The 16,119-nt window shown below is 38.1% G+C and overlaps 1 protein-coding gene across 1 annotated transcript in view; it reads right to left on the bottom strand.

Annotated features, from left to right (window-relative positions):
- The window catches only part of PGM2 (phosphoglucomutase 2), a 32,513-nt gene extending 18,610 nt beyond the window's left edge, over positions 1-13,903 (bottom strand). Inside the window, exons 1-7 of the mRNA XM_069068627.1 lie at positions 13,676-13,903; positions 10,588-10,755; positions 8,997-9,103; positions 5,715-5,799; positions 3,763-3,846; positions 3,463-3,656; positions 811-1,000 (exon numbers count right to left, since the gene is read on the bottom strand). Of these exons, the coding sequence (XP_068924728.1) occupies positions 811-1,000; positions 3,463-3,656; positions 3,763-3,846; positions 5,715-5,799; positions 8,997-9,103; positions 10,588-10,755; positions 13,676-13,801 (954 nt within the window). The 5' untranslated portion in view covers positions 13,802-13,903. The remainder of the gene's footprint in view (positions 1-810; positions 1,001-3,462; positions 3,657-3,762; positions 3,847-5,714; positions 5,800-8,996; positions 9,104-10,587; positions 10,756-13,675) is intronic.
- Between the last annotated feature and the right edge of the window lie 2,216 nt (positions 13,904-16,119).

Raw genomic sequence — 16,119 nt, forward strand, 5'->3', positions numbered from 1 at the left:
AATCAAGAAAAAAATTAAGTCTTTAAAAATTCAATTCTCTTTTAAAATGAAAAAAAAAATCCAAATCTAATGAGATTTCTAGAGGTTAGTGCAGGTAAGCACTGTACATGGTGTTCTGTAACAAACAGAGGTCACCAACCATAGCAGAATTAGTGAGAACTAAAGCAAGCCTGTATAATTTACTATAGTCATCTTAGCAACAGCTGTATGGTAGAACTAGTATTTCTACACTATCTAGAGAAGGTAGATAGTAAACAGATTATATGAATATTCTACTTAGCCTAATTTTGAAAAAGATTTCAAGTACTAGCCACAAAATAAAGGCATACTTCCAAGAATACCATGATGAAGCAAACTACAAAATACATCTTATTTTTGTTCCTAGTTCTTTCTGACATAAAGGCAACATGGGACATGACATTAACAGCATAGCATTCTCAGTCAAAACTGAATGATGCACCCAATTTGGAGGATCCTTTGGGAAATCAATAATTAGCATATGTTAAAACAAAAAACCCTTGGTGATAAAAAACAGGAAATTTCTATTTTATTTAAAGGATATTATATAGACTGCTAGGATTTTTAAAAAGTTTTATTTGTTAACTGAACATACTAAATAGTTTTTTATTTAAAAAAAAATTGGGGGGGGGAGCAATCAAGGTTAAGTAACTTTCCCAGGGTCACACTGCTAATAAATGTCTGAGGCCAAATTTGAACTCAGGTCCTCCTGACTCCAGGGCTGGTGCTCCATCTACTACTGTGCCACTTAACTGTCCCCTAAATAGTTTTTTTTAAATCAGAAAAAGTTACCAAGACACCTTTACCCTCTTCAGGATTTGGGTATTTCACTGTTGGAAACTCTGGGTCAGGAGCTTTCTGTTCAGCAACAGCATCAGGAGGGACAAAGTCAAAAGCCTTGAAAGCAGACTGAACAAAATCATGGCCTACTCCATGAACAGAAGTATGGACAAATTTCAGTGCTGATGACTTGTTGACATTGCTGAAATCAGATAAATCAAAGAAGACATTTTAACTCAAACAGTAATGTCATTAAAAATGGGAATATCTGGACACTGATAAGGTGAATGTCTTTTAAAAAGCTAATAACTACACATTGCATATAATTATAAAGATGTCACTAGGTTAAATAAGTTGTATATATTTCACTTTTCCATAACAATGCAAAAAACTTCACTTTAAAAACTAAAGCTACATATCAAAGAAAAATGCTTTTTAAAAATATAAAGCATTTACAGTTAACATCTACAAAAACCAGATTTTATAGTAAAGCTTTTAAAGATTGCAATCAATTTACTCTACTTCATAAACATTATGAAACTGACATTTGGAAAATTAGTAAAAATGAAATACAGAGAACTATTAAACCAATACAACCAATCATAAATGATAAATGTTTTCTGATAACCACTTTATTTTTACCTGAGGGTCGGGAGTCCAGAGAAGCCAAGTGACTCATTTTAGATGACTTGTCTAGCTAGGTCATCTGGTTCCAAACCCAGCTTATTTCCACTATCTTAAATTAGGCTCAGTATAGGTTTAGTATATAAAATACCCACAGTCAAGATACTTTTTAATCACAGTATTTTAAAGCTGACCAGTACCTTTATAGTGTCAGAGGGCTCCCAACAGGCTGAATGTGATTAAGCAGGAGAAATGAAACCCAGACCAGTCAAATCTATCAGTGACAAATAGATTCTCTTCCCTATGGCTCTCCAACATTCTCCAATATGGGGATTTCAACATTACAACTCTAATCCTGCATACCTCAATCTTATCCTTTCAGAAAGGTGAAAAGCTGATCTATTTGAAAACAACAAGAGTTCAAACTTTATAGATTAAGTGACTAGTCTAAGAACATTAATTAATTAATGGGTTATTAGAATCTAGGTCTCCAGAGTTTTTTTCACTACATGTAGTTTCAATTACAGTTTTGGGAGTAACCCTTGTAATCTGATTCAATATAAGGAATAAACATGCATAACTTACAAAAAAGTGTGAAAGTCACAATTACCCCACTTTTTAAATATCAAAAATGTATAGGAACATAACTAATAAAATGACAAGATACTACTTAATAGTATAGGATAATAATAAAAATCTAAATTATGCTGAGTCAGGCAAATATTTAGCAAGTACATACAACATGCAAAGATCTAGACTAGGTGCTAGATATTCAAAGCTTAAGCAAGACAAATCTTTGCCTTCAAGTCTGAAATTTAGCAGGGGGTGTGGAAGGAAGGAATAGGACAAGGACACAGATAACTAGAAATCAAGCTATACTATAGGGAAAGATTATTTATGATTGTGATGATAAAGAAAGGCTTAATGAAGTGATACCTGAGCTATACCTCCAATTCAACAAAAACACACTATATACCTACTATGTGCAGAACACTGCTAAATGCTGAAGGAGATTAGACTAAACTTAGTCTAGCAGGGGAATATGACAATTACCTACTATACACAAACAATGTAAAGTCAAAGAGGATACTGGAGAAAGTTTCAAAGAAGTCAAATTTAATTTAACTTAGACCTAAAAGGATGCAAGGATAAAAGCAAGCAAAGGCATGGAGGTAGGGAAAGTGTGCAATATGTAAAGATACTGTTAGCTCATGCCACCTCCTAAATAAGACCTAATCTGATCCCCCCAGCTGCTAGTGCCCCTTTCCAAAATTGCAATATTCTGCACATACTTTGGAATTACTTATATGTACTCACTTTTCTAGGAAAGTTCCTCGAGGCTAAGAACTGTCTAATTTTTGCCTTTGCATTCCCAGCATAGTGCCTAGGGCTGCAAAGCACACATAAATTATCATAAACATTTGATTATTACTTAAGACTTGCAAAGCAGTCTACTCCAGGTGTCCTGGGTCAGATTCAAAAAGGAAAGAACACAAAGACAAAGAACAATCAGACTCCCTAAGAGCTGCAATTCTGTGCCCCACAGGGGTCTCACCTGGTTCTCTTGATCTCTTTCTTGAGACATGAGTTAGCTCTGTTGTATGAGGGTCAGTTTATAACCACCAGCCCACAAGTCTGTCTGGCTACAGACAAGTTCAAAGGGTAACAGAAGTTAAGCTGGTGCCTTCCACAAGTTTACTGCCAATAGCTGCTTCCTTCTTGCTCAATAGATTAATTGCTGCTTCCTCACTGTGAACTGCTGATCACTAGTCAGCTTCTTATTTAAAATGTTTTTGCTTTTACATGTAAACAAGTCACTAAGAACTCCTCCAGGACAATTTTAGGAGTTTGAGGTCAATCAAATATGTTACTGTAACCAGTATGTCAACATAAAAAAAAAATTAGTTTTTGTATATTATCTCTGTCCCTAGCACAGTGCATTTAAAATAGTCACTTTATGTTTGTTGATTGAGTGGCTGAATAAATTAAACTACATCGAAGGTCGGTTTTATCTGGCCAATACTGATAGGACTCATTTACCTGTGAAAGCAGTATTTTTTTAGGTCTTCAAAGTAGTCATTATTGATTGTAGAGTATGGATCATGAAGAAGTGGATTGTTATTAATTACACTGTCATCCCATGCTTTAGTCCATGGTTCCTGATTTTCTTCAATAGCCTGAGAAATTCCTTTGTCATGAGGAGAAACGATCTGAGCTCCATTATCCCAATAGACCTAAAGATTTCAATAAACACAAGAATTGGCAAAAGATTTTCACTGATGAACACAATCCTAGTGCTTAAGTTCTATTTGAAGTATAATGGAAAAAACACAAAAATACCTTGTAGCCATTATCCTGCTTTGGATTATGGGAGGCTGTGACCATGATTCCCGCACAAAGATTCAGATGTGAGACGGTATAGGGCTGTAAGAATATTAAAAGATAATGGATAAACATTTTTGTGCATATTATGATATATGTTTTCAAATGAAGATAGTTTTATAGGTTATTTTTCTCATTAGTAATCTTTTAAAATAACTACAACAGTTAAATATGACAACATGCCATTTAACTTCTAGGTGCCAAAAACAAGCAGTTATAGACCTTAAAATGACCAAAGAATTCTTTTCCAGGTGTCTTCCTCTTGATGAAGAGTCACTCCAAGTTTAGCTAGGCCTTTTCTTAGACAACAGAGATAGTCTATTCTCTGGTCAATTCCTGAAACCTCTACAATTCAGCAAAACCTCTTAAGAGCTTGATCAGTACTGACATAGCCTTTAAAAACCCAGGTTCACCTCCATTTCACAATTTAGGCAACAGATATAAGACTGTTAGAAGCTGTCCCAATTCTGCAAAATCTTCCATCTCTCTCTACTTGCTATGGGTTATTATTTAATATGGGTTATTATTTAATCATAATAGTTTCTCCAACATTTAGTATTATTCTATTAACAAAGTATGTGCTTAATAAATGTTAAACCCAGCTGAATTTCTAAAGAGTAGATAAATGAATAAATAACATTTTATTTTTATTCTACTATGATGCAAAATATCCAGTGGTATCCATATATTATCAACTGAAAATAAAAAATATTTTATCAAATAACATTGAGATCTCTTTAATCAAATAGAAAATTTCAAGCTAAATGATCTGCCATCTAGTGGCCTACAGGATTAGTTTCAGTTTCCTATCAATATAATGAAAAATTATATAAAAACAAATCAAAGTAACTTTTTTGTCTTTATGATACAGTATGTAAATCATGACATTGCTATAATTCTCAAAACTGTATTAACATCGGGCCGGCCAGGTAGCACAGCGAGTAAGACCACCGGCCCCAGTGTTAGGATGACCTGGGGGATCGAATCCCAGGCTCAGACACTTAGCACCTACCCAGAAACACCTGGCCATGTAACCTTGAGCAAGTTTACTTAACCCCAATTGCTTAGGGGTGGCCAGGTGGCTCAGTGAGTAAGAGCACCGGCCCCAGTGTCAGGATGACCTAGAGATTGAATCCCAGGCTCAGATACTTAGCACCACACCCAGAAATAATAACTGGCTGTGTAACCTTGAGCAAGTTACTTAACTCCAATTGCTTTAAAAACAAAACAAAACAAAAACTGTATTAACATAAAAGACTACACTCTCAAAGCTGTCAACTAGTGAGCAATAAGTCTCCACTGTAGCTTTTCTTAATATAGTAGGATAATATATTAATATATTAAAGAACTTAATGAATGTCCTACTAAATCATATCAAATGTATTTTTATTGGTCTCTTAAAATGAGACATCTCCCTAATTAGCAAAAAAAATAATAACTAGGTTAAGGAATAAGATAGTCTGAATATATTTCAGTCATAAATAATAGGTCACCTAGTTAGAAATTGTATAGTGAATCACTGATAATTATACAGTTGGAAAATTTCCAGAGGAAAATGTGGTTATTAGACAAAAATACTTTTCAATGTAGAATTCTAAGTGTGTACAGAATAATACCCAAAACAATAAAAAAAATTTAATTACTCAAGAAGAATGCAAGAAGATGGCACTTAATTGCCATATATAACACTAAAAACTGTATACATTAGGCAAATAACTTATATCAAGAATATGTGGGAGAAGTCACATTGGATAGGGGAAAGGATATTTAATACGTAGCTGCTAAGTTCCTATAACCTATCATCCAAAATAATGCAAGAAATCCTTTCTTGTTTTTCCTATAAATTCTGTCTAATCTTTGCCCCTATTTTGTGACAGGGATAAAAAAAAAAATGGGAAATGGTTACTTACCACAAAGGGAGTTGGTGTTATAGTAGAAAAGAGATACACAGGGATTCCCTGACTGATAAAAGCTGTTGCAGCTAGCTGTGCAAACCTGGAAATGCAAAATTATATAGGAAAATGAGGATTTTTTTGTTTATGAAGAAGCTATTAGAAAACTTGGAGAGAAAGATGTCACACACGTATGATATACACACATACATACATATACACACTATTATCATGTACTATTACCAACCCAAAACAAATTATTTCATTCACTGAAAAAGCAAGAAAGAAAACACACATGTAAATCCTTTTTATACACAATAGTGAGCAACACAGAGCTGAAAGGGTCCTTATAGATCATTTAGTCTAACTCTTATTTTACAGATGAAAAAATGAGTCCCAAAGATGAAGTGACTCAGGCCAGGTCACAGAGGTGACTCGTGCTGAACCTGAGACTAAAATCTAGGTCTAATAAACAATTCAGTGACCTTTATACTATAGTGCCTCTGAAGGCACAGTAGATATAAGCTCCACTGTCTATAAGATCCAATTAGGACTGGATCCTAAGGGTGAATGATACTTCTGATATCTAAGTCAAGTATTTTACAAAGTCCTAATTCCTTGTGGCTACTGAATTTTCATAAGATCATAGATTTTGAGCTAGAAGGAACCATATTATTTGGAATAGTGGAACTGTTTTTAAATTATCTATGAAGTAATGGCATAGAATCAATCAATCAATGCCAGACACTGAATTACATAGAATGAAACAATGATGCCTGAGCTGCATCTTAAGGGAAGAAGTTATCTATCCAGTGGAGGTGAGGAGAAAAGTGTTTCCCAGAGATGAGGGACAACTAGTAAAAAGGCACAGAGGTGAGCATTTTAGGGCCATGTGTGAGGATCTGAGGAGTCCAGCATGGCTGTATTCCAAAGTGCAAGAATGGAAGTGATATCTAATATAGATGGAAAGATTGGGTACGACTTTCAAAGCAAAACAGAGGAATTTAGAAGAGTAAATGAGAAAAGGCAGAGAAGACACTTGAGGACACTCACCATAATGGATTAAAAAGAGGATAAAATAGCCAACAAGGCAGACAGAAAAGAAGCAGTTAGAGCAGGAGCGGCACCTCTGAATCCAAGGGAGAAGAAAACATCTAGCAGCAACAGAGTGGACAAAAATGTCAAATATTGTCATGGTCAAGAAAGATCAGGAGTAAAAAAAAGACTAAAAAAATTGTCATTTGATGTGGCAATTAGAGGGTTATGGTGACACATTAGAAGGAGCAGCATCAATAGTGATGATGAAAGAGTAGAAAACAAATTATGAAGAGTTGGAGCAAGTCTAAGTAGTGAGAAAGTAGGTCTGGGTGTAGACATTAAAAAAAAGTTTAACAGCCCAGGGAAGGAAAATGATTATGTGTGAGGGGGGGTGGGGCAAAGTAGGGGTGGGGTGGGGGTTCTCTTCCATTATAATGGCAAATTCCTTGAAAATAAGGACCTGGTCTTGAATATTTTTGCGTTTTCCCACAAATATTGACACAGTGCTAGGCACATTGCTGATTTCTAATGAATTCTTCCAGACTTACAGGATCAGTTTGACTTCAAGTGAGTAAATAATCTATCTCAAAAGAATTAAGATTATGACCCACACTTTACATTACATTAATAAGAGTTAAAATGATTAAAAGAGCACTCTATAGTGTTGAAAAAGGAAGATGTCTGGAGGTTGGAGGTATTGGACAGAGAAACAAAATGAAGAATAAATGTAAACAAGATCTAATTTAAAACCATACTTCAATAACTCACATTCATATATTTTTATCTTCAGGATATATTACATCCCAAAACATCTTTGAACAACTATGGGTTTTTTTTGCAAGGAAATCACTAGACTCATACATAAGCACACAAAAAATGTGATTCAATATATTCTTTACAAATGCAGAACAGTACTCTCTAGCCATTTAAAAATGTATGCAATTAAAGAAATAATACAATGGCAGTTTTTAGATGTATACATTAAAGAAATAACATATTTTCATTAATAAGGAGAACTTTTTTGCATCAGAGATGGAGACTATTCAGAACCACCTGGGTAGATCCTATTCCCCTTGATTGAAATATTCAGCTCAACACAATTTTATTAGGTGACTGTGTGCAAGGCACAAGCTAGCCCCTTGAAGCACAAAGTCAAACACGAAAAATTGGCTCCACTCTCCAAGAACTTAGATTCTACTGAGGGGATACATGTAACTAATGAAAATAATTTATAATTTGGAGAATTAACTAGGGGGACAAAGAAAAACTTCCCATAGGAATTGGTGCCTAAATTAAACCTTGAAGGAAGCTAAGGATTCCGAGAGCTAAAAGGGAGAGGATGTACTCTAAGTATGGGGAACAGTCTGTATAGAGGCCCAAATGGTCTCTCATATTAAAAAAAATGGTTCAAAAGTTTAGCCCATATGCCAGTTTTAGTGTTTTTATTCTCTTTAGATGCTATACACACAAGTCTACATTACTATTAAAATTTTTTTTTTCCTTTTGTTCCACACCTATGATTTCATGGCATAGGGATCAGCTTCCTCCATCAATGCAGTGGTCTGAAAATAGCTGCCTTGGATAATAAAAATTAAGCCCGGGTCAGTATATGGCAGAGAGGGGATTAAAGAAACCCAAATGATCCCGATTCTGAGGCCAGGGTTCCAACCACTGCCTCTCACACTGTCCTTAAGTTAGAAGTTACTAATAAAGAACTATATCTTTTCACAATGCCTTGCATAGTACCACATATATAGTTAAAAATCTGCAAAATTTTTGATGATCCTAGTTATTATATTTTTACAGTCTAAAATGTTCATGTTAAGTAATCACCAGTCAGAAAACCTAACTTCTAAATCAAGGGAAAATGCTGGGAAAGGAATAAAAGGTTCTCTTTTACAACTGTGTATAAGAAAAACTATGTATGAGAAATTAGTGGGTGTTAGGGTTGTTGTGTACAACCCTTTGTGAGGCTTCCAAGTAAATTTCAATTAGCTAAAAGAACAGAGTCCTGTAGAAGGAAGATAAAAGGAAAAGAAAAAAGAGAACATGGTTGTCATTAAAACTGACATAGTTAATTAGATTCTATTTCTCTGAATCAAACTGAAAAGCAGAATTTACAAAATTTCCAAACAGAAGTTGCCAACTATTTTTGAAGCTGAAAACCAGTGGTAAACTAGGCAAATATATCTAAGTACTCAATAGTAAGAAGAACAAGGAACATATTAAAACATCAAATAATCTAAAAATTATTCAAAATACCTTTTGCTGCTACCTCCACTGGATGAGTGAGCACGAGCATCAAAGCTAATCACCACACCCCTTTTCTTTAGATCACTGAAGGTTTTTTCCAAATATCTGCATAATCCCTTAAATACCAAATATATTCCATATTAAAATTAAATTTATATTCGTTTTAAAATTAAACTATTAAATATTTAACACCAACAAAAATAATTAAAATTTTCCTCAAGTTCCTCTTGGATATCAGAATTCCTAAAAAAAAATTGTAATAAAATAACTTCAGAACACATTATACTGTATGACAATTAGTTTCATTTTTCTATATAGAAAACTCTTAACAGAAATGCAAACAACTATGGAAAAATGAGCTCTGAATTGAGTAAGTTTAATTATTGGATGTAATAAAAGAAAATTTAGAAAATTGGGTAATAAGTTTCACCAAACTACATATTATTTGAATTAAACTGACGATAATGTGATATTGACTTCAAAGTCTTGTATGCTTTAAGTCCTGATTTATAGAGAGCTGAGCAACTAAGAACAACCACAGTACCCTAGAAAAGAGCCCTTACATCTTAGTTTGAAGGTTATAAAAAAAGGCTTTTAAATGATACGCTGACTCAATATTGGCACTTTGCCTTCCTCCCATTTCTAGGCAGGCTTTCTTTTCTTTTTCTTGATATTCAAGATCATATTTGAAACAAGCAAAACAAACAAGAAAATATTAGGTGCTCATATTTTATTGGTATCTCTAGAGAATACCCAGATACTCATTACAGTGATAGCAACTAGTAAGATCCTGCACTGAAGCCCTGAGCTGCAGAAAATCTGTAGTTTAATCCCCAAAACCTCTTAAGTAGTCCTGAGAAGTCCTCAGAACCAAGTCAAGACTAGACTAGACTAGACTTTTTGGAGCCTAGAGCTACAAGCTCATTTCCCCCTGGAAGGAAGATGGGCAAAGTGGCCACTGAGGCCTTTGCAAGGGCTTGAAAGTTATTTGATTCTAAGATACCTGGAGGTGGGCAGAGACAGGAAGTAGATCAGTTTCAGTAGTTTGATCAAAGGAAGTTTTAGGGATTTTTTGTTTGTTCGGTGATTCTTACCAATCTAGGAAACTTGTGGTATATTTCACATTTTGCAAGTGCAGATCCACAATGTACCTTTAACTTATATTTCCTCTCAAAGGGTTGCCTGAGACACTGAGATGTTAAGGGACTTGATTTAGCCATGTCACAAAGCTCATACATGTCAAAGACAGAATTTAAACCTAGGTCTTCTTAACTCTATAGCCAGCTCTATGTCTACTCTATTATGCTCTCAGAATTATTCTGACCTACAGGCCTGACAGAACAGTGTTCCACCCTATCAATGGACTGGAAAACAGCTTGTGGAGGTTTACTCCTTACATTCCTATGGGTCAGGGAGCATTTCAGCAGTCTGGTATGATGCTGTAGACCAATTCTATCCCCACAGTAACCAAGTGTTACACACACTAGAATGGGTCAGAAAATATACATGCTATTAAAGCAAATTAGTTCTGCCAATACAAAAAATATATAGGTTGAGGTTACTATTAACAGAAATAAAGAAATAAAAAATAAATCAGTACCTGAGTAGTCTGGATAATAGTTAAGTCATTCATCTGTGAAATTCCTGGTCCCATGGCCGCTCGAAGGCCAGCTGTTCCAAACTGCATTCGGGAACCAAAACATTTCTGTAGTTCCTCTCTATTATTATCAGCAATCATTTGTTTCACCATTTCTAAAGTTTTAGGATTCTATAAAACATAATCATATGTGCCACAATAGTTAAGTGATCAGTAGAATGAGAAATCTAAACTTTCAAATCACCAAAAAGTAACTCTGATCCACATGAAAATCCATAAATATGTATTTTCTCTTTTAGGTTTCCTAATGCTATGGAACTTTAAGGTCAAATATTAACTTCTATTTCTAGGAAGCAGAGTATGTAAGCATAGATTTATTGTGTATACTCAATATTAAAAATACAATCCTATTAGAAATAATATTTGTAGAGGTAATCAACTTTGAAAGACTTGGGAGCTCAGAATAACACAATGACCAATCAGAATTTCAAAGGACTCATTATGAAATGAGTTACTCACCTCCAGAGAGAAAGCTGATGGACTCAGTGCAGAAGTCTATTTTCTTTTTTTTTTTTTTTGAGGGAAGAAGGGGGAACTTGTTTTGCATATATGCATATTTGTAATAGGTTTGGGGTGGGGTTTTTTTTTTTTGCTTCCCCAATGAATGGAAGGGGAAAGAGGGAGAGAATTCTGAACTGAAAAAAAAAATTGAATTAAAAAAAGAATATGAGAGACTTTAGGCAGGTTCTCCCTAGTGAGGATAACAGAGTTAAATGGCAATCTCTATATCTTTGTAAACTTGACAATCATTCTACATGCCTCATTTTCTTGTAATTTTACTTTTTCTTGCCAAAGTTGCCTTGTAAAGTTCTTATATTCCAGCAGTATCTCCACTGAATTAAGCTGTATCTAAATCCACATCTGGACCACGAGTCTTCTGGAAAAATCCAAGTGTCCCAGAGAGGCCAGGATAGGATATGGATAATGACAATAGATATGATTTTTGGAATTTGGTGGAAGCATTTCTGGTGTCAAAGGATTAGTTTTTTAAGAGGACTGTACAGTAGCTTCATGAAAAAAGATTTAAGTGATCAATAAGGAAGCTAAATATATTCATTCTTTTAAAGTAAATCACAACACATTCAAAATGATGCTGTTTAGATTATCAAGAAAAAGTTAAATTATGTTCTATCTATACTCTGCCTTCTTTAGCAGGGACATTTAAAGCAGGTATAAGAAAATTCCTTTGGTTGAATACAAAAACTCCATTCATTGAAGACTGAAGAACTCAGTTGGCTAGATTTCAGTTTTACTATCTATACTGTGAAATATGGTTCCAATAACAAAAAGGAGCTTTTTACATGATCCTCTTTCATTGAAAATGAGAATATCCTGGTACTTGGACAAATATGAAAATTTAATATGACAACTCATTTCTTAAAATATTTAGGAAAACAATGGCTATCCCTAATAATGCCATGTAATAGATGGCCTTTTAATGACAATAATTTACATTTGTTACAAGCACATGGTGCCATTCATAAAACACTGCAAATAGCAATGTATTTGAATCAGAAAACCTGGCTCCTCCATTTACCACCTGTATTTACTATGGACAAGTCACTCAACCTGTCTCTAGCCTGTTTCCTGATCTATAAAGCTGGGTAACTATTTGTGTTACCTAACTCACAGGGCTGTTGTGAGGCCAGCACCTAAATAAAGTGAAGGTGACTGAGGACAGTAAGCGGTCTAGGAACATAAGAACAAAATGCTGAGAAGTGTATTTTTTTTTGTCTGAGTCCTCTTCTGACACCTGTTAGCAAAGGCTGGAGTACCGCGCTTTTCACACAGTAGGCACCTCTAAAGTGAGTGCGGACCTGGATGCGACACTGTACTGAGGTCGGGAAGACCCAATGCAAGTCCTGCCCAACATATGCCCACTGTGCACCCCCTCAGTAACTCTGTGAGACTCTGCCCAGGGAGCTGTGTCCCACTAGCTGTGGTCCCGGTTCCCGAGCCGGTCCGAACCCCCAAGGGCTGGACCGACCACCGTCAGCAAACCCCACTAGCTGCGCTGGGAGGCTTATCACCGAAGGCCAGCCACTCCCGGACACCGATTCCTCCGGCCAGAGCTGCCTCCCCGGTGCAGGGCTGGGAGGAGACCGGCGGTGGGAGGGACACCCGACGAAATCACAGGGTTCAGAAACTGCCGAGGTGTGGGCATCTGGGGTGCGAGGAGTTCCTGACGTTTTTGTGTCAATAAGCCTTTAGGTAGTCTGGTGAAGGCCGCGGACCCTCAGAATGGTTTTAAATGTATAAGATAAAAATATGTAGCATTACCAAAGTTTTGTTAAAATAATAATATTTTTAAAAAGTAGGGGGCCCCGTCCCGAGAAGCAGGAGCCAGCTCCTCTCCCCACAGCTGACAGCTGGAGCTTTCACAGGACTGCCCATCAGTGTTCGGACGCGCGTCCACTGAAATGCACAAGTGGCCAGTTTAAGGTGGAATGAAACCTGCTTGGCCACGGAGCCCAGCTCCCCTTCCTGCAGCTGGGGAAACCGAGGCCCGGGGAGGAGAAAACGGCTGGCGCACCCCGCCCCCGGGGGCAGCGCTGGCCAGAGGTCCCCGGGGAGCCTCCCGTCCAAGGGGCAGGTCCCGGCTCAGGGCCGAGGGACATTCATCCTGAGGGGCGTGCAGGCAGATCGCGCCCTACAGTCCCCACTCCTCAGGGCCTGCCCCAAACCCCAGGGCGCCGCGGCGGATCGCGAACAGGAAGAAATGAATAGAGGCTGTCTCCACGAGGCCACGGGAAAGGAGCGGGGAGGAGAAGGAAGCGCGGACGGGAAGGAAGCGAGGACGGGAGGGAGCGGGAAGGGGAGGCAGCGGAGAGGGAGGAAGGGAGGGAGGGGGAAGGGAGAAGTGGAGGAGGAAAAGATGGGGTGGGGAAGGAGCGACGGGAGAGGGGGGGAAGGGAGAAGGGAAGAAACGGAGGGAGAATCAAAGAGGAAGAGGGAGGTGGAGAGGGGAAGGGTGATGGAGAGGAGGGAGGAAGCGAGAGGAAGGAGCGGCCGTTCCCAACCAGACTCTCACCTTATCCCACCGAAGCCACTGGGCGGCCGCCTGGTCCAGCCGCGAGTCCCCTCCCGGACCATCCCCCGCCGCCACCACCGACACGGCCGCTGCCGCCGCAGCCGCCACCGCCGTCCTGGTCGCCATTCTGCCTAACTGCGTGCGAACCGGCGGCCGTTCTTCGCACTCAGACTCCCTTTTCTCGGCTCCGAGCTCCAGAGGAAGAGCTTGAAGGAGCCTCCGATTGGTCACGAGTCAACGCCCAAGCCCCGCCCCCAGACCAGTACTGGTCTAACGCCAGTGGGCGGTGACTCTCGGGAGATAGCGCTGAGGCTCCGCCCACATCCCAGAGCCAGACCCGCCCTCGGACCCGGCCACTGGGGACAATCTACAAGTACTTAACATTTCTTTCAATTAACCCACGTTTATTTTCTTTCCTTCCTATTTCTTCCTTAAAAAAAAGAAAAGAAAAGCAGAACCCTTGTGCCAAATATGCATAGTCCAGCAGAATAATTCCCACAATTAGCCTCGTCCAAAAAATGTGTTTGCTGTTGTACTTTGAGTCCGTCACCCCTTGGTCACGCAGCAGGTAGCTTGCTTCATTTTCAGTTCCCTGGAAACTTGGGTGGTCATTGCAGTGATCAGAATTCTTCAGTCTTTCAGAGTTTTAACAAGCGTTTATTAAACGCTAAAATGCAAAGAATGGAACCTCTATTCCCTAGGCACTCACATTCTATGACTGAAAGGCAAAAAGCTATGGATTTATGAGTATGCAGATTAAATATGTTTGGGGGTCTGGGGCATGCACAGATACCATTGTCTAATTCAGTGATAAAACCCTTCCAGGGGGTTTGCTTTCAGGACTAAGCAAAGGTATCTTGGAGAAACTTGTGAAGGGTATATGATGAATGAACATTCTGTTTTCCCCTTGGCTAACCATTTGGTTGGTCAGACTCAGCTTATTCATATATAGGGAAGTTTCAGTGACTCCCTCATAATGTCCAAAGAGAAACCATCTGGTAAGGGGAAGGGTCTTCAGTCCTTTTTCCCCTCTGAAGCCATATGACCCTAAGAAACGGGCCTCAGACCTCAGCCTTTTTACTGGGTCTTTTCCATTCTAGGTGAAGAGATTAGAGTCTCAGGAGAGTAAGTCTCAGAGATCCAGGTGTAGGACTACAAACCAAGTTTTGTATCCAGTGCAGCACCCATACCTCAGAATCAAGAAATGATTTTCAAGAGTAACCTTTCATTCCCCTGCCCAGTGGAAGGACTCACCCCAGCACCCCAAGTCAGGTCACATTTGGATGTGAAGTTGGGGGGACCAATGCTATGTAGGAATTCAACTAAATTGTGATCTTTCCTTCTAGAGGCCCAGAGGGTATTGAGGAGATTATATCCCCAAAGTACAAGGGAAAATGTACCTATATTTGTGCCATATCTTTGGAATAAATATTAGTAGTTGGAAGGAACTGGGTTCTGTTCACTAGCCCTTGAAGAGTGGAGTATTGAGGAACAACTTAGCTTGTGGGGGCTTGAACCGACAATTCAACTCATAAAAATTAGGACACAGACTAGATAGGTAATGTGAGTTGCCCAGGATCACTCTAATAGTACTTCAGATTTTCTGACCCAAAACCCTATGTTCTCTTGACCCTACCACTCTGACTTATCATTAGACTAATAACTATGGCATGGCAGTATATAATGTGTTTAATGTGCACTAAAAACTCAATACATTTTTTTTTTCATCAAGGAAGAGCCCTCGCTTGACAAGAACTAAAGTTCTGTAGGCCTCAGTTTCCTCTCTTGTAAAATGAAGACTTTGGACTAGGCGATCTTCAAGGCCCCATCCAGCTCTAAATGTAGTGAGTCTAAGAGTCTTGTGGTTTATCTCACTAGAGCTTAACCCAAGCAAAAATAGTCTATCTACTTATCCATCCATCCATCAGATTTTTTTCTGCATCAGATAAGACCATGATGTCTTCTTGCTGATGTTCACATACCTTCCCACTGTCTTTTTTACCTCCCCAGCTACATTAAACCTAACCTAGACTTTGAGAGTAATAATGCCAGGGCCTTGAAATTGTCATGAGGATAAGCACAATAATACTTGGACAGCTTAAAAAAAAAAAGCTTCCTGTCAGACAGAAGGCACCACTGCTTTTTTTTTTTTAATCCAGAAAAGGCTATCTTGGAGAACTGAAACAGAAAGCAACTTTGCTAGTAATAAAGTGCCCAGTGCCAATAGGAACCCAATTTTCTGACATCACTAGTGTTCTCTGGAGTAGAGCATAGCTGTTCATCTGCTCTCCCTGCCATTCCCCAAATTTCTTCCTTCCTTCCTTCTTTCCTTCTTTCTTTCCTTCCTTCCTTCCTTCCTTCCTTTCTTTCTTTCTTTCTTTCTTTCTTTCTTTCTTTCTTTCTTTCTTTCTTTCTTTCTTTCTTTCTTTCTTTCTTTCTTTCTT

The sequence above is a fragment of the Petaurus breviceps genome, unplaced genomic scaffold, assembly GCF_028583685.1.
Source record: "Petaurus breviceps papuanus isolate PSGF00001 unplaced genomic scaffold, PetGlider_PUasm1.0 140, whole genome shotgun sequence".
Classification (NCBI taxonomy): Eukaryota; Metazoa; Chordata; class Mammalia; order Diprotodontia; family Petauridae; genus Petaurus; species Petaurus breviceps.